Raw genomic sequence first — 18,218 nt, 5'->3', positions numbered from 1 at the left:
ACAATACCAGTGCAACGCCCTGAAGGGGACAAGAAGTTGGAAAGCAATGCAAGCAAGGGAGGCAAAAAAGGAAGGAAGGGAAAGAAAACACATCATCAAAAAACAGCTTAAAGGTAAAAAGACTGTCCAAGGGGACATCTGGCTATCTCTGCATGGGCCAAATAGAATAGATTGAGGCTCTTTTTACAAGCATTTTTTTGGGGCGGGGGAAGTTCCCACAGAACTCACCCCGCAAACGCTTCCAACCAGTTCCTTTGGGCAGATCCCGAGTTAAATGAAAGTAACTAAATTATCAACTCCCCCCCCCCCTTTCACCCAGGTTTCAAATGTTTCCTGCCTCATTGTGCGAACTATGGCAATCAGGAAGCGTTCAGTTCCCACCCCCTTCTGCCCACTATTATGGTGGATTCCCCAGGCAGCCGCCATTAGAGTGGATTCTCTAATAGGTGACTGCCGTACTGTGCAGGTAGAAGAAGAGTTTGGATTTATATCAGCCCCTTTCTCTCCTGTAGGAGACTCAAAGGGGATTACAAACTCCTTTCCCTTCCCTCCTCACAACAAACACCCTGCGAAGTAGGTGGGACTGAGAAAGCTCCGAAAAGCTGTGACTAGCCCAAGGTCACTCAGCAGGCATGTGTGGCAGTGCACAGGCTAATCTGAATTCCCCAGATAAGCCTCCACAGCTCAAGCAGCAGAGTGGAGAATAAAATCCGGTTCCTCCAGATTAGGTAGCTGAGTGTGTGTGTGTGTGTGTGGGGGGGGGGTGTGTGTTCTCAAGTGGGGGGATTCTTGGGTGGGGGGATTCTCAGGTGGGGGGATTTGTCGCTGCATGTGTGCTGCCAGCAGGCAGGGGCATTGTTACCCAAAATGGTGGGATACAACAACCCTTTTGGGTTGGGGAAATTAGCTGTAGAGCACAAGGTCGCTTAGAGTCGCTGGAGGAGTGTTGGGTAACTTGATCACTAGATTTGATAGATAGATGATAGATAGATAGAAAGAAAAATGATAGAAGATAGATGGAAGATAGATGGAAGAAGAGAGAAGAGAGAGAGAGTCTATGTATATGGGTTTCAGCTCACTATAAGAATGCAGCAGAGAAAAATAAATTCTCTTAAATGTTTTTATTAAGAAAATAAGAAATGGAATAAAAGAAAATCTCACTCACAATCACTCACTCACAATCACCCAATTACTGGGGTAAAAACACACACATACAAGGTTTTTTAGGATATAATTTAGAGGTGAAAGACAGGTTTTGGCTATAGAGAGAGAAGGAATGGGAAATCTCACATCAGGCAAAGATTATATTTACCAATCTTGCAGTGGATGTCCAGGAGACAGAAACCTAATGACCAGCACTAGGCTCTGGATGATCAGCACTGATGGAACAATATAATTGAACACCATGGTGGTGTGATAATATTGAACACCTGACTGGGGTCTGAGACATGCTTTTATAGGGAAAAGCATGGCTTGGGGCAGTCCCTGAACAAAGGATTTTGCCTGCTGTTCCAGGTGAAGCAATGGTCTTAAGTTTTAGACCATTTGATCTGATGGCTGACCCATTATCTTAATGAGTTTTGCCAGCTGTTGGACAATACAGGTAACGACCCTTAATGGGCATGGCAACATAGATCCGTGTTGGCGAACCTATGGCACTCCAGATGTTCATGGACTACAATTCCATCAGCTGATGGAAATTGTAGTCCATGAACATCTGAAGTGCCATAGGTTCATCAACGTGGACATAAATGGTCACAAGAATGATGATGTACTTCCTCTGTCACTTCATCAAGATTAACAAATATAGTCAAAAGAGAACTGGGTCTCACCCAGGTGTGCCGTTTTCCATATTCAAACCTTATTTCCTGAGTATGGGCCAGACATGAAGGGCGGGGGGAGTCCTTGAAGCATTCTTGCCCACAAGTTCAGATACAGTCCCAAGATGGAGTTTCTGAATCCAAACAGACTCCTACATTTCAGGGCACTCTTCTGCCACGTCTGACAGGGCAGCATTCCAGGAGAAACACTATTCTCTCTCCCTCCACACTGCTGAAGGTCAGGTTGGCTACAGCATGGCTGGGTTTGACCCTGTAGAGCCAAATGGGCTGCAAGCACAAGCACAAGCCTGGTCAGGTCATAGCCCAATGTGTCAAGGCAGGCGGCAGGCAAGGCGTTGTCAGGTCACAGTCCAGTAGGACAAGGCATGGGAGAACCAAGGACAGAGCTAGGAATCAACAAAGAACCAGGCACACAGTGGCAACAGGTCACACACTTGTTGCACCTATGTATGGAAGCAAGGCTTATATAGGTCGGGACTCAAGCACCCTGTATTATCCACCCAAGTTCGAAGCTATGCTTGACCTGGTGTTCTCAAGAGACAACCACTGGGATCGACGTGGTTTTGTACCAGCTTCGCCCCGTGTAACGGTCAAATTTCCGACTCCAGTTGGGAACTACTACTTTTCCAGGGAACCACGCTCGAACTCAGCTCGATTCCAGTAAAGTGTGGAATCTCTGGTGCCAGGAGTCCCCCATTCAGCCAATCACAGCTGAGTGTTTTGGGCATGCATACAGCTGGCCAATCAAAAAACGCCACCTTCGTCCCTTATCTGGGGAATTCAGATTAGCCTGTACACTCCCACATATGCCAGCTGGGTGACCTTGGGCTAGTCACAGCTTCTCGGAGCTCTCTCAGCCCCACCTACTTCACAGGGTGTTTGTTGTGAGGGGGGAAGGGCAAGGAGATTGTAAGCCCCTTTGAGTCTCCTGCAGGAGAGAGATATATCCAAACTTTTCTTCTTCTTCTTCCTATTCAGAAAGAACATAGTTTTCAGCTGGGCATAACTTTTAGCTGACAGAGCTACAAGTTGGAGGAATTAAGGTGGTATGACCAATTTCTCCACAGGGCCTGTGTGTGCGCCTGAGTGGGGCATGCCTAGGCCAACAAGCAGCTATCTATCAAACATCCACCCACCCGCAACAAGCTTTCCTGCTCTTGGGCCTCTTATCTCTTGTCAGGGAGTGGAAGCATGCTGCAGATACTAAGTGAACAAAATAATAAAAGTGGAGTGAATAAGAACATAAGAACAAGCCAGCTGGATCAGACCAGAGTCCATCTAGTCCAGCTCTCTGCTACTCGCAGTGGCCCACCAGGTGCCTTTGGGAGCTCACATGCAGGAGGTGAACGCAATGGCCTTCTGCTGCTGCTGCTGCTCCTGAGCACCTGGTCTGCTAAGGCATTTGCAATCTCAGATCAAGGAGGATCAAGATTGGTAGCCATAAATCGACTTCTCCTCCATCAATCTGTCCAAGCCCCTTTTAAAGCTATCCAGGTGAGTGGCCATCACCCCCTCCTGTGGCAGCATATTCCAAACACCAAGCACACGTTGCGTGAAGAAGTGTTTCCTTTTATGAGTCCTAATTCTCCCCCCCCAGCATTTTCAATGGATGCCCCCTGGTTCTAGTATGGTGAGACAGAGAGAAAAATTTCTCTCTGTCCACATTTTCTACCCCATGCATAATGTTATAGACTTCAATCCTATCCCCCCTCAGACGTCTCCTCTCCAAACTAAAGAGGCCCAAACGCTGCAGCCTCTCCTCGTAAGGAAGGGGCTCCAGTCCCTCAATCATCCCCGTTGCCCTTCTCTGCACTTTGTCTATCTCTTCGCTATTACACCGCACTCCTCAACCCAGCCATCCCCGGGCGTGCAGCAAACCCATATCTCCAGCAATTCTCCCGTCTGCAGCTCTAGGTGAAGAAGTTTCTGGAGATGTGGGGGGGGGGGGGGGGTGTGAAGACTGGGGAGGTTTGCAGGGGGGGGGGAGGGAGCTCAGTGGAGCATAAAGACCCCCCTTTCCCCCCGGGGGGGGGGATGGCCCTTCCCACACAAAACAAGGAAAACACTTCGAGGGAGGAAATAAAATGTTTCCTCCAGGGAGTTCCTCATTGTTTTTCGGCTAAAATGTTTCATTTCCAGCCTGAACCTATTTTATTTGCATGCAGTTCCCAGGCGTGCAAATAAGGGGGGAGGGGTCAGCCCAGAGGTGGGATCCAGCAGGTTCTCACAGGTTCCCGAGAGCAGGTTACTAATGATTTGTGTGTGCCGAGAGGGGGTGACTCATGGGTGATTTGGCCACCTGATTTTTGCCTTAGTTACGCCCCTCCTCCCAGCAGCAGCGCGCAGGACTTGAAGCAGTCTAGCGGGAGGTGCACCGGCGTGCGTGGCAGCCTGCGCCTGCGTGCATTCGTTTCCCGCCCAAGGACCGGCGCAGCGGCTGCGTCCTTGCTACAGCCCCACCCAGGAATGCCCCGCCCTCAGAATGCCTGGCCACGCCCCCACCATGCCCCGCCCAGCTCCATTGGCGCTACGCCTCCATTTGAATCCCACCACCAGGGGAACCTGTTACTAAAATTTTTGGATCCCACCACTGCTTAGAAGTGTAACAAATCTCCTTCATGTAATACGAATGTAAAGAAAAAAACACACACTTTAAAGAGCCCCTCAAGCTGGCAAGCATAAACTTTGCTGCCATACTCTTCAAGGGCTTGAAGTATATTGAATGAAATTATAAGCTTTTTTCCTTAAAAGAGCAGCAAAGTGCTCAATGTGACTATTGTAGGCTTTAGATTTTCAAACTTCTATCTTGAACAGTGGCAGAAATGCTCAATATGAATTCCCTAGGCTTTAGGTTTTAAATTGTCTTCTTAAGCGTGGCAGCCTGCGCCTGCGTGCATTCGTTTCCTGCCCCAGGACCGGCGCAGCGTCGTCGTCCTTGCCACAGCCCCGCCCCCGGAATGCCCGGCCACGCCCCCGTCGCACCCCGCCCCGCCCCATTGGCGCTACGCCACAGTTTGAATCCCACCCCCATGGGAACCTGTTACTAACATTTTTGGATCCCACCACTGGTTCAGCTTTTTAGAAAACGGTTTTCTGGAAGCCGTTCTTTTCTGGAACTGTTTTCACTTGCAACGTGGATCTCGTTAAAATGTTTCCCATGCTGCTCAACAGTCCCCGGGTTTCTTCATTGGTGCCATTTTGTGAGGTCTTGCTGGCCATCTCACACTGTACTTACATCAGTTTTTTAAAAAAAAAATTGGGGTAGGGGGGTCATGTCTCTTAGCTATGTGGACAGAACCCCCAAAGAATCACAAGTCTTTTGAAGCCTCATAGCTATGAATCTAAGAAGTAAGAAGAAAACTGGAATCATCACAAAATGGCCGCCCCACAGCATTTTTGAGGGGGTAAGTGTGGACAAATGCGGGAGGAGGGGGGTTGAAAACATTTTGAGAACGTTTTATTTGTGTTGTGCAGAAAGGGCCAAGGTGTGGTTTTCACATTGGAAGCTGCATTCTGGTCCATCCCAGAGGTCAATTTCTACCTTTAAAAGACTCTTAGCAACTGGATTGGAACTGCAGTTGCCAGGGGCGTAGGGGGAGAAAATGGCACCTGGGGCAAAATGGCACCGGGGGGGGGGGCTCCTCTGCAGTCCTGCCCCCTACGGCCATGCCTCACCCCCACTTACCTTTTTCTGCTGACTGAAAACCGCTTTCTGGCAGCTGAAAATGGGCCAGGCTGTTGGGGTAAGGCCAGGTCTGGTGTGCAGAGGCAGGGCGGGGTAGGGCAGGGTGAGGGGGAAGGGGTCAGGGTTGTGGTGCACCCCAGTCCCCTTATAGCTCCGCCACTAGCAATTGTCCTCAGCCTTCCTCCTGGAAGAGTGGACCATACGAGTGAGTGGAGTTGAAACTTTGAACCATCATATTTGCTTCCGCTTTTGCTGCCCGGCAGACTTTGACACTTCTTAATCAGAAAAGGCAGCAAAGACCAGATGAGCTTTAAAAGGGGGGAAGGAGAACACACCACCCTACCATTTTTCCATGCACCTGGTGAATTTTACAGGCTTTTCCATTTCTTCAGCCCCTCCTCAAGCTACGGTAAGCTGGTCTCTCTTTGCTACTTGTCCTCCTCTCTGCTTCTCCTGTGTAGCAGAAGCTGCTGCTAAGTGATCAGAACTGACATGGAACATTGTATGGTATCCATCAGATAAGGAAAGGTGGAGAAAATATTCAGAAATAGTTGAAAAACGAGTAAAAAGTGGTAAATTAAAATACAGACTAAAATCACAGGAAAAGATACACGCATGAGGGAGAAATTATGACCGGTGGTTATACAGACAGCTCAAGAATTGTTCTGATAAAGATAAGAAATCTTTCAAGATTGTAACAAGTGTATCAGAGAATCAATTATTGAAGATCTGGGGTGCTGTGTGGTTTCCGGGCTGTATGGCCGTGTTCTAGCAGCATTCTCTCCTGACGTTTCACCTGCATCTGTGGCTGGCATCTTCAGAGGATCTGATAGAGATGCCGGCCACAGATGCAGGCGAAACGTCAGGAGAGAATGCTGCTAGAACATGGCCATACAGCCCGGAAACCACACAGCACCGCAGTGATTCCGGCCGTGAAAGCCTTCGACAATATACTGAAGATCTATTTACATTTGATAAAAAAGATGTATGAAGTTTGCCTAGCTTTACATTTGGAGAAGGAGAATGTAAAGGATTATGTGATTAGTTGGACTGGAAATGTGGGTCATAATATTATGATACACACCTGGAAAAAATTATGGGCCAAAGATTTAAGTTTCACTAGGGCTCTTTCTGCACATCAAATGTAAAGCAGGTTGGGGCTGGGATAAATGAACTCGTCCTAGCTCTGGGCCATTTGCGAGGCTGGGCGTTCCATGGTCAGCGAGTGCACTGGCCAGGGCACGTGCCTTTGCACAGAGCTGCTTTCCCCCCACCCACTGACCTCCCTCCACTGTGTATCTACGAAGCCTGGCAGCCATGGACTTCCACACCCAGGCTGCCGTCCCTTTGCCCCTCCGTAGCTAGGCAGCAGAGATGCGGGGACTGAAAAAAGAAAGTGTGGCCAAGTAATGCGCTTCCCGGGACAGCCGTTCGCTCGGTCGTGGCTGTAATCCACATTAAAACGAAAGAATTGCAGATAGTGCAATTCTTGAAAAACCCAGGTTGGGGGATAAAACACGGAACTGACTCGCGTTAGGAGTGGGATCTGTGTGAAGTTCCCCCCAGCACGAGTTTTAAAGGTCCTCCCTGCGCAGCTACGCAGTATGGGAGGTGAGGTTTTTCCAAAGATGCACCTCAGTGTGAAGGCACGATGGCAGCCCACATTGCTCCCACGGGCTCCAGTCGCTGCCTGCATGGAGGAATGTGAAGGGGACAGGAGGGAGAGCAGGTTCCTTTATCCCGCCTGCAAGCCGTTCTCCCAGTGCTGTGCAGAAAGTGCCTAAGTCTCCCTCAACAGGCACTGTCTCTAAATGTCCCTCTTACCCATGTCCTCCTAGAGTGCCAAATAAATGCTGATGCGCGTCTCAGACTAATCCACCCTTTATTAGTGGCGAGGAAAATTTCTAACCCTACTGTTGCCATACGTTTTCTTCTTGGAGATTACAACGCTCATACAACACGTATGGTAGCTCTATACCTGACAACCATTTTAAAGTGCTAATTTATTCCCATTTTATTACTTTTAACTGTATTTTAAAAATACATATTTATATATATTATACCAGTACACTAAACCATATTGGTTTATTAGTATTTGGCACAGAATTAAATTTTAAATATCATTATCAGACAACGTTAAAACGATTAATTTGCTTTAACAGTACAGAAGCCGAGCTATCTGAAGTTGTAGCTAAATTTCTTTTGAAAGTCTTGTGGGGTTAGAAAAATACCTCAGGTTTTGCTAAGCTTAGCCTTGAATTACGTTTTGACACTTTGTCTTTTTTTCTTTTGAAAATGCCTAATAAAGGTTACTGAACTGAACTGAACTCTAAATGTCCAGGAATTCTCCAAGCCATAGTTGGCAACCCCGGGACAGAGAAACAAACAAAGAATTTCTCTTTGTGAAAGGCAGAAACCGGCATTACTCGCTGTCTATCTTATCTTAAGTGGAAGTTGGTTTTAGGTTCGACAGTAGCAGAACACATCCTAAGTTCAGAGTCCAAAGATGTCAGCCGATTTTGATAACAGATGGAAATTGGTGTTTTGTAATCCCTACTGCTTTTGAAAAATATATCTGTCAATAAATTATCACCGTAATATTACTTTCTGCCACTGTTAGCCCTGGGCTTTCTTTAAGTCTGGCAATTGTCTTTGTTTTCTGGCATGAGGGAGTGGCCAGGGAAGCAAAATCCTGAGACTTGGGCCGATTCCCCACGGTGAATTACTCACACGAAATATCAAGGATTCAGGAGGAATTCCCCACTGCCTGATCAACGAACAAGGATTCAAGTCAAGTTCAAGTTCAAAGACCTTTATTAGGCATTAAAACATAGCAGAGCTAAGTAATCCAAATACAGTTTTACAAGATAGAACAGGTACTCCTGTTTCAAAAATGCATACATCAGAGCGAAAGAGGAGACCAGGAAATTATTTCGTAATAGTGAGCAAGAATTTGGCCACTATGTCCAATTGCTTGGGATTCTCTGTATTCAGAAGATAGTTCAGTTTAAGATTAAAAAGGCTTGGATGGACCAGTAGGGGATCCCCTAGAAACAGGTTTGGTCTAAAATCGTTAAATTTTGGACAAACTAATAAAATGTGCTCCAATGACTTCTCAGAGGTTTGACAGTATTCACAGGTACGCTTTTGCTGTGAAGGTGCCGTGAATCTCTCTGGGGAAAAGGTTAGTGGAAATGTGTTGGTTCTCGCTCTGGTCAATAGCCACCTCAGCTTAGGGTCAGACAAGATGTTTAAATATGCAGCTGTCTTGCATTTCCCGGGCATGATGTTAAAATGGAGGGGAGAGAACAAGCTCCTTGCTTTACTAACTAGATATTGGTGTTCCTGGTCGAATAGCCGTACCTTGATACAACGTTGTATCTCGCTGGGAGAAAGCATGAGGAGCTGGTCCCAAGAAAGACCCAGGGAGGAAATCTTTGATTTGATATGAGCCCACCAGGTAGAAGATTGAAGTTCGTGGAGGGTGCAATAAATGAGACTGTTAGGGTTGTTAAGGAAACATAACCGAATCCAAAATTTAAAGGTGGCCCACCATGCTTTTGTTTCCAAGAGGTGTAATCCTGCCTCGAGGCAGAGGGCGGCGTAGGGTACGCAATGGGGGACCCCAAAAAGCTTATATAAAAATTTAGATTGTATTCGCTCCAAGGATATATGCCAGGCTTCGATCCATAGGGAAACCCCATAGAGAAGTTGTTGGGACACCTTGGCATTAAATACCCTTAGAGCAGCCGGAATAAATCTGCCACCTTTAGTAAAGAAAAACCTTTCAATGGCAGCAGAGGTGATTTGACAGCTCTTGACAACAGTTTCCCTATGTTTGACCCAACTAGATTTGTGATGGAAATTGATTCCCAGATATTTGAAGAACTTAACCTGTTCAATAGTGTCATTATCTAAGTGCCAGTTAGAAATCTTGAAGGTACTTGAAAAGACCATAATCTTAGATTTGAGAGGGTTAATTGACAGCAGGTTGTTATTGCAATATTCACTGCATTTATGTAGGAGGCGAGATAGGCCAACCTTGGAGCGAGATAGTAAGAGCGCATCATCAGCATAAAGCAGAATTGGCAGTGGCACGTTCCCTAACAAGGGGCAGTGTGAGTCAATTGTTCTCAAAGTAGGGGCAAGGTCATTTAAAAACAGATTGAACAGGAAGGGGGCCATAACGCAACCTTGTTTGACTCCTTTGGTTACTCTAATTTTAGGGGTCAATAGGCCAAGAGGCGGGCATTTCACTTGACAAGTGTTGTTGGTGTGCAGGGCTTTTATAAGCGCTAAAAGTTTGGGATCGATTTCCAGTGCCTCCAGTTTTTGCCAGAGGAGCTCTCTTACAACTGAATCAAAAGCCCCTTTTAGATCGATAAAGGCAGTATAGAGGTTAACTTTACCTCTCTTGGTGTATTTAGAGATGACCATATTTAAAACCATACAGTGATCTATTGTAGTATGCCCTTTTTTGAAACCAATTTGTTCTAAGCCCAATATCCTATTGCTGTCAATCCAGGATGAGAGTTTGTTCAATAAGTATTTAGCATAAAGCTTACCAGTTATTGATAGGAGGCTAATGGGCCTGTAATTGACTGGCTGATTAGGGTCTCCTTTTTTAAATATTGGTGTTACTATGGCATTGGTCCACGAAGAGGGGACTATGCCAGTGTTATTAACCGAAGTGAATAGCAAAGCTAGAAGCGGAGACCACCAGTCAATGAATGTTTTAAATAAATCAGGCGGAAGAACGTCTGGGCCGGGGGCTTTATGGGACTTCAGTTGTTCAATCAAAGGTTTAATTTCTTCAGCGAGCACTGGAGGCCATGTAGGGAAGGTGAAGGTGGAGCGTGGGGTGTCAGGGGCAGAAGTTCTGCTGTTGTCACCAAACACCTCTTGAAAGTAAGAGAACCATAGATGTTGGTCTATGGTGGTTGATGGTGTGGGAGAAGTACGCATACCACCAGCCACAATCTGCCAGAAACCCCTTGAGTCATTTTTCAGGACAGTCTGAATCAAGGGTTTCCAGTTGGATTCGATGACTTTTTTCTGATTTGCTTGGAGAGCTTGCATTAAGTTTCGTTTCAAAATAAAATAGCTTTGTGGCAGGTGGGGGAGATTGTTGCTTCTGAAGTTGGCGAAGATCTGTCTCATTTGCCTTTTGAGGAGTCTACAGTCTATTGTAAAACATTTGTCAGCCTTACTCACTCTAAAAGAGGAAGGATCTTCAGGGCTGGTAGCTAGGTTCTCAACAATCTCCTGAGAGAGTATCTCAAATTTGTTGATGAGTTCTTCAGACGGAGAGATTCCTAATAGTTTTGATCTCATTTCAAGTAAGGTGGGCCCCGAAAACAGTGCAGTTGCCTTGGTTCTAGACCGATCGTTCCACAGAATTTTTGGAGTGGATAGAGAGGGTGGAGAATGCATAGTTGAGTGTGGCTTCCCCCTGTCAAAACACATTGAGAGGGGGAGGTGGTCGCTCCAGGGTTGAAAATCAATCTTGAAAGCTTTGATGTTAGAAAGGCAGGAATGGGAGATCATCATAAAGTCTATGGTGCTACAGCCACGTGGGGAGATGTAGGTGTAGTCACCAGAGTTTTCAAAGTGCGTCAAACCATTGAGCAAAATGAGATCAAACTGGAGACAAAGCCTGGCAATATCGGCACCAGCGTGATTGGATTGGCTGTCTTTAAGTTCTCTTGGGAGGCAGAAATACCATGGAAGAGATTCTGCCTCCAGATTAGTCAAAGACTGGAGGGTGCACTCATCTTTACCAATCCTTGCATTAAAGTCACCAGCTAACATCAGTGCACTGGGCTGCCAGCACTGTCTGAGGTCAGTGATAAATTTCGTCAGTTGAGACAGATAGAGATCGCGTGACTCACGTTGGGAACAAAAGGGGAAATACACGTTTATCACCATTAAACTATAGGAGTCCCAGTTCAAAATGAGTGCTTGCGCTAAATTATCACAGGACGGGAGGGCTTTGACTGAGAATCTCAGACTAGAGCGGATTAATATGGCCAGGCCAGATTTATGACGTCCCATAGTACTCGTTCTATAGGCAGGCAAAAAGTGGGTGTTGTAGCCACAGAGTTGGGGAGGAGATAGAGACCAAGTCTCCTGTGCCAGTATGATGTCAAACTGAGCAAGGTATCCAGAAAAGTCTGGATTTTTTGCCTGAACAAGGATTCATCCCAGTTCTGGCACTTATTCTCCCCCTTATCCCGCGTCTTTGCAGAACCTGCTTGAAAGTACTACTTTTTTTTAAAAAACCACATCTTCGATCCAGTTTGGAGGGGAGGATCGGGGGTCTAATCCTGGTTCAAATTTTCCACCGTGGAGCGTGACGCAAATGCCTTACAGCCAGTCAGTGCATGCGGTGCTGTTCTTGCGAGAGCATGAGAGAATGATAACCAACCAGAAACTTGGGCGGGGGAGACATGCTGACGTGATGACGTGGTGATGTCATAACGTGAGCACGTTTTTTTCAGGAGAAAAAAAAGGTCCTGCCCCAACATGGCACAACAGCCAATCAGGATAGACCTGCCAAGCCGATCGCGTGGTAGTGGGGATTGTTACATTTCTTGAATCCGAGATAGGCCTAGATGTCTTCACTGGAAACCTGCTGCAGTGGGGAGGGTAAAACCTCGATGAAAAGGTGCAGTTAGTTTTCAAACTTGGTTTGATCTAGATTGAATGTCCCAGTGGAGATTCGGCCCTGTTTTGCTCCCACATTTGCCAGTTCCATCATAAACTGTCTTAGTTGTTGTGAACCCATCCTAGCTCTGACAAACTGGGAGTTGGTGGGATTTTAGAAGGACATAGGCCCCTTCCACACATGCAGAATAATGCGCTTTCAATCCACTTTCAATGCACTTTGCTGCAGTGTGGAATAGTAAAATCCACTTTCAAACCATTGTGAAAGGAGATTGAAAGTGCATTATTCTGCTTGTGTGGAAGGGGTCTTAGTGCTTTAGACAGGATTTGAAAGGAGTCCAACTCTAAGTTCCAGATAAAGCAGACATGTCTGGGAGAGACCTATGGGCTTGGCAGACAGAGTATTGGGAGAGAGAGAGAGAGAGAGAGAGAGAGAGAGAGAGAACCCCTATCTCTAGCAAGGAGAGGAATTTATTTCTAGGTATTCATGCCTAATAAAGGTTTTGTGGTTGTTGTTGTTGTTGTTACTTCTAGGTAAAGAAGAATTCTAAACCCAAGTTTTTGGAACAGAGCTAATCAGTCTTGTGGTCAAAGTGGGCAGAATTGGGAGAACTGACAGGGAAAGTGATTGTGTCAGAGAGAGGCCATTTTCTTATTGGAATGGGAAATTAATTCTGTAGTAGGATTTGCTTCAAATGCTGTTAGGTTATCCTACGATTTGAAAATGTCTGAAGGGGAAAGTGAGTTAAGAAATACTCCTTTCCATATAATTGAGAAGGCACCAGAATTACCACATGAAATTCTCTGGAACATTTTGAAAGTCTATCATATTTTACAAGGATTATGAGCTCTGTGACAAACTGACATCTTTTCTAAAAGCCAATAACCATCTGTGCTTAACTTTGAAAACACCTTAATATTTGTAAATAAAAACTGACTTTTTTTGTATGCTCTTAATCTAATACCATGAAGTTGTTAATAAAATTCTATAATTTATTTGTTAAACTGTAAATTAGGCTTCTTGCTTGATTATTTGAGAAAAAGGAGAGACAGTGAAGGAAGGGGTGATCCCTTCAGTTTCCTAAGCTGGTTCAGTTAAAGCATTTTTTTAGAAGTGGAACAGGGTGGAGCAGCTAAAGAGAAATCCCATAAAGGTTATACACACACATGAGAGAGAGAGAGAGAGAGAGAGAGGGAGAGAGGGAGAGAGAAAAAAAGCTGGTCAGGAGGAAATATCAGGAAGTAGGAAAATTTTCCCCTTGTGATCCCCACCTATACAGTTGTCATCACAGTTCATTGTCTACATACCCTTGCCTCTAGAAATGAAACAAGCAATGACCAAAAATAGGGCCTTTTTTGTGGTGGCACTCTGGTAGAGCTTTGGTGGTAGAACCCTATGGTTTCTGCATTTTTCAGTGTTTGTGCACACTGGGTGGATGAGGAGGAAAACTTTTGTACCTCTTTTTGATGTGACCTCAGTTTAGTAGTTTGTTTTTGTTCAATCTTTTCTTATCCTGCTACAATAACGCAATAAATCACATCTCTATAAGCTATCTTTTGATAAGATTGTCTTCGGATAAATTGCATTGGACGGAAGTTTCTTTTAGAAATGCAGGGTATAAATAGTTTATAAATAAACATTGTAAAGATGCAATAAATCTGATAAGGGTCCAATTTTCTACCCCGGGAGGAATGCCTTAAGTAAATTGCACCCCCCACCCCCGTGCAGTTGAATCCAGATTGTCAAATTACAGGGTGATGTAAATATTATGCAACAGCAAGTAACAATTAAAGTATTTGTATTTATTTTTCAGGTCAACTGAATCACCAAGGACAGCAATGGGTGGGAATAGTTCAACACCAGCAGCAGGCAGTGAACCTGATGAGGGGAAGGCTGACAGAGAAAAAGGAAGTCCCCCAGATTTGACGGTGTCAGGAAAAACCACCATTGACATTGCCATCACAGGAGTGTCAGGAGCTGGTAAATCATCCCTTGTCAATGCCCTGCGAGGCCTGAAAGATTTTTGTGAGGAAGCAGCCCAAATTGATGTGATAGAAGGAACAAAAGAGCCAATGGGTTATCCATACCCTGCTTTTCCAGACGTAACAATATGGGACCTCCCAGGGATTGGGACACCTAATTTTAAAGCAGAGGAATACCTAGAAAGGGTCAATTACAGCCAATATGATTTCTTCATCATTGTAGCTGCTCATCGCTTCACTATCTACGACATCCAGTTGTCCCATGAAGTTCAAAAAATGAAGAAACGGTTCTACTACGTGCGTTCCAAAATGGATGTCAGTATTAGGAATGAAAAACTGAACCCAGACTTCAATGAGGAAGCAACCATTCAAAACATCTGGAAAGACTGCCTTAGTAATTTGGTACAGGGTGGTATTTCTTCTCCACAGATTTTCCTCATCTCCAGTTGGTACTGGGATAAGTACGATTTCCCCCTTTTGCAAAGGACCTTGGGGAATGAAATCGAGGTACTGAGGATTCGTGTCTTAAGACCAGCTGTGCTGCCAGACTCAGAAAAGAAGAGAGATGACAAGTATGTTGGGTTTGAACAGTTCTTGATTTGGTTTTGTTTGCGTATGAATAAGAAGTGTATTTAAAAATGCAAACATGGCTTGGGTGGAGTTAGAAAGCTACATGGGTTTGGATCAGCTATTTCCTCTTGGTGCCTTTTCCCCAATTAAAAAAAGCTGCACAATACTTTTAAATATAGATATAAATATATTGCAGCAATTACACACACACACACATATTAGCAGTAAAGCTCATTGTGTTGAACTATACAACGGGCTCTAGACAGCTGTTGGTGGGCACAGTTAACCTACCATCACAGTAGTGACAGGAGCTGGTAAATCATCTCTTGTCAATGCCCTCCTTAAATGAGTGAAGCTATCAAGGTAGAGCACAGAGGCAGGGATGGTCTACAGTAGTGAAGGGCTTTCTACAGGATAGCTAGTACTTTGAATTGAGCCCAGTAACTGGTGGGCAGCTAGTAGAATCACTGTAGAGTGGGCGTGATATGCCTGCTCCTGATAATAGCTGAGCTGTAAAGAACTGAACTGAAAGAATCCAACAATTTGGCACACTGTGACTTTCATATTACAACAACAAATACTAATAAAGTCTGTATCTCTTGTTTTTGTATATATTCAAATTTGTTCTTTCTTTTGACATTAATCATCCATCATCATTCACAATTATAGAATATATATAAATCATACGAATTGAACTTTTGAATGGCGAAGTGGGAGAAGAGGAATGTAATTATGTAAGAAAACCTATTAGAAATACCTGTTGATATATATGATGAAAGTAGTTGTAATTAAGTAGCATCATAGTCCCATTCTGTTCTTGTTGGCACTGGCACTTTACATTGTATTGCACTCTATGGTATGCATGTTGAGGTATTTATATATATTCTATAGTTGTGAATGATGATGGGTGATTAATGTCAAAAGAAAGAACAAATTTGAATATATACAAAAACAAGAGATATAGACTTCATTAGTATTTGTTGTTGTAATATGAAAGTCCAAGCATAGTGTGCCAAATTGTTGGATTCATTCAGTTCAGTTCTTTGCAGTCTCATTGGCGCACAGGTACAATTCCAGTTTGAGCTGTGGCATACTGCGCCAACTGGAGTTTCAGAATTTAATTTTTTTTGTGGGGGAGACCATTGTACAGTGCATTAGAGTAGTCTAATTTCAGTGTCACCATGGCATGAAATTTTATTAATAATTGGTTGTTGTGTGCTTTCTGGGCTGTGTGGCCATGGTCGGATAGATCTTGTTCCTATCTACCAGACCACGGCCACACAGCCTTGTAAATCTTCAACAACCAGTTGAGTCTGGCCATGAAAGCCTTCAACAATACATTGTATTAATAATGTTGGTCCAAGTACAACTTGGTCCCAAAAGCTCTTAACTGTGTCAGCAAGCATCAGCTTAACCCATCAAAACTGGGGAGCACAATGTCCTTCAAAACCTCTGCCTACCCAACCAGCATTGCACCAGTCTTTCCAGATTTAGGACCTCTACTGCAATTACCAAGAGATTTGGAGAAGAATATAGATAGCTGTGTATCATCTACATATTTATGACAGTCAACTAGGCTTTACATAAAGACAGATCAGCATGAGGGATAGGATTGTGCCCTATAGGACCACACAGAATATGTAGCACCAACAGCTGATGGCTAGATTTACTGTTTTCTTACTGATTGACATCTTTGTGATTGACATATTACTTATTGCTGTTAGCTGTTCTTGGATTTTTAAAGATGGCATTCACTTCCAAGTCTTAAAAAATTTCATCTATAAGTGGCTTGAGTATTTTCTTAATAGATAGGTGAGAGCAGGAACTTCCTAAATAAATTATGTATTTCTCTTTGTTTCTTAGATCAACCAAACCATCCACTGGAAGTCGAATCCATTTCATCCTTCTTCAAAAGATGTTAAAAATTGACCTTGAAAAGCTGAAGGATACTCTGATGCAAAGAAATCTCGAAGAAGTGATAGAGGAAATACGTCAAGAATTGGATGCGTTACAAAACGTCAAGCTTGACATTGCCATCACGGGAGTGTCTGGGGCCCTGTGGGGCATGAACAGTTATGAAGATGGGGCAGCAAATGTTGGGATAACACAAACAACGATGGAGTGTGAAGCCTATCCACATCCTTTATTTCCAAATGTAACCATAAGGGATCTACCAGGGATCGGCACACCTGAATTTAGACCAAAGGATTACCTAGAGAAAGTTAATTTTAGCCAGTATGATTTCTTCATTATAGTTGCTTTTGAACACTTTACTGAGAATGATGTCCTCCTGGCCCATGAAATTCAAAAAATGAATAAGAAATTTTATTTTGTGCGCTCCCAAATGGATGTCAGTATGACTGCTGAAATTAGGGACCCAAAGTTTAGTATGGAGACATCCCTTCAGAAGATACGAAAAGATTGCTGTGATGAATTGACAAAATTAGGAGCATCTAATCCCAGGGTTTTCCTCGTCTCTAGACGAGATTTGGATATGTATGATTTCCCCAGTCTGCAAGAAGCCTTGGAAAATGACCTGGATGATCTCAAGAGAAACGCTTTAATCCAGGCTATGCCTGTTTTCTCAAGGCAAATTCTAGAAAAGAAAAAGGCTGCCATGGAGGAACTCATTCTGAAATTTGCTGTTGTATCCTGTGCTGTTGGGGTGATTCCTGTCCCTGGACTCTCTTTGTTCTGTGATGTTGGCATCTTGGTAGGAGCACTGCGCCTTTTCTGCGAAGTCTTTGGCTTGGATGAAGAGTCCCTCCGCAGATTTGCAAAAGAGATGGGCAAAGATTACCAAGTGCTGAAATCCGCTATCAAAAAGTCCCCAATGGCCAATGAGATTACTCCTAAACTTGTAGTTGGTCTCTTGTCCCGGTCTCTGCTTTTTGCAAGTGTGACCATAACTGAATTTGTCTTGGATTTTGTACCCATACTGGGCTCTCTGTTCGGGGGCATTAGTTCTTTCATCACCATATCCTACGTCCTTTCTAACTTCCTGAAGGACATTGTGGAAGATGCAGAGAACGTCCGGGCAAAAGCTGCTGAGCCTTGACAATTACAATATCCTCACATCAAGATCCAAGACACTGAGTTGGAAAGAAAATCCCAAGTGAAGAAGCTGTGAATTGTGCACAGGGTTAGAACTAATACCAGATAGATAAAGGAGCCAGGATTTGCCTTTTAGAGCAAAAGCTGATTTTAAAAAAACCTGATACCAATGATAATTGAATTTTCCAGTAATACCAACACCAACAAAAGCATTCTATGTATTGTTGAAAGTTTTCACAGCCAGAATCAACCGGCTGTTGTAGGTTTTCCGTGCTGTGTGTTTAGTAGTTTTAGCTCCTAATGTTTTGCCCACATATGTAGGTGGCATCTCCAGAGGATGTCATGGTAAGTCCTCATACTTATTTTTCTTCAGTATATTCCCCAGAGTTAGAACAGTAAACTGTGTGTTTTTTTAATGT

At 44.3% G+C, this 18,218-nt stretch overlaps 1 protein-coding gene across 1 annotated transcript; it reads left to right on the top strand.

Annotated features, from left to right (window-relative positions):
• Positions 1-14,031: 14,031 nt before the first annotated feature.
• On the top strand, positions 14,032-17,913 carry LOC125434533 (interferon-inducible GTPase 5-like). Its single transcript, XM_048500016.1, has 2 exons — positions 14,032-14,747; positions 16,609-17,913. Exons 1-2 carry the CDS (start codon positions 14,032-14,034, stop codon positions 17,801-17,803), a joined length of 1,911 nt encoding a protein of 636 aa, XP_048355973.1. The 3' UTR covers positions 17,804-17,913.
• Positions 17,914-18,218: the final 305 nt, after the last annotated feature.

The sequence above is a fragment of the Sphaerodactylus townsendi genome, linkage group LG06 (assembly GCF_021028975.2).
Source record: "Sphaerodactylus townsendi isolate TG3544 linkage group LG06, MPM_Stown_v2.3, whole genome shotgun sequence".
NCBI lineage: Eukaryota > Metazoa > Chordata > Lepidosauria > Squamata > Sphaerodactylidae > Sphaerodactylus > Sphaerodactylus townsendi.
The sequence above is the reverse complement of the archived record's forward strand: the minus strand, read 5'-3'. Positions and strand labels throughout refer to the sequence as shown.

Excerpts from the sequence above, each read along its gene's own strand:
- LOC125434533 (XM_048500016.1), top strand. The coding sequence starts at position 14,032 with ATGGGTGGGAATAGTTCAACACCAGCAGCAGGCAGTGAACCTGATGAG. Across the intron at positions 14,748-16,608 it reads GAAAAGAAGAGAGATGACAA|ATCAACCAAACCATCCACTG; the intron begins GTATGTTGGGTT and ends TTTGTTTCTTAG.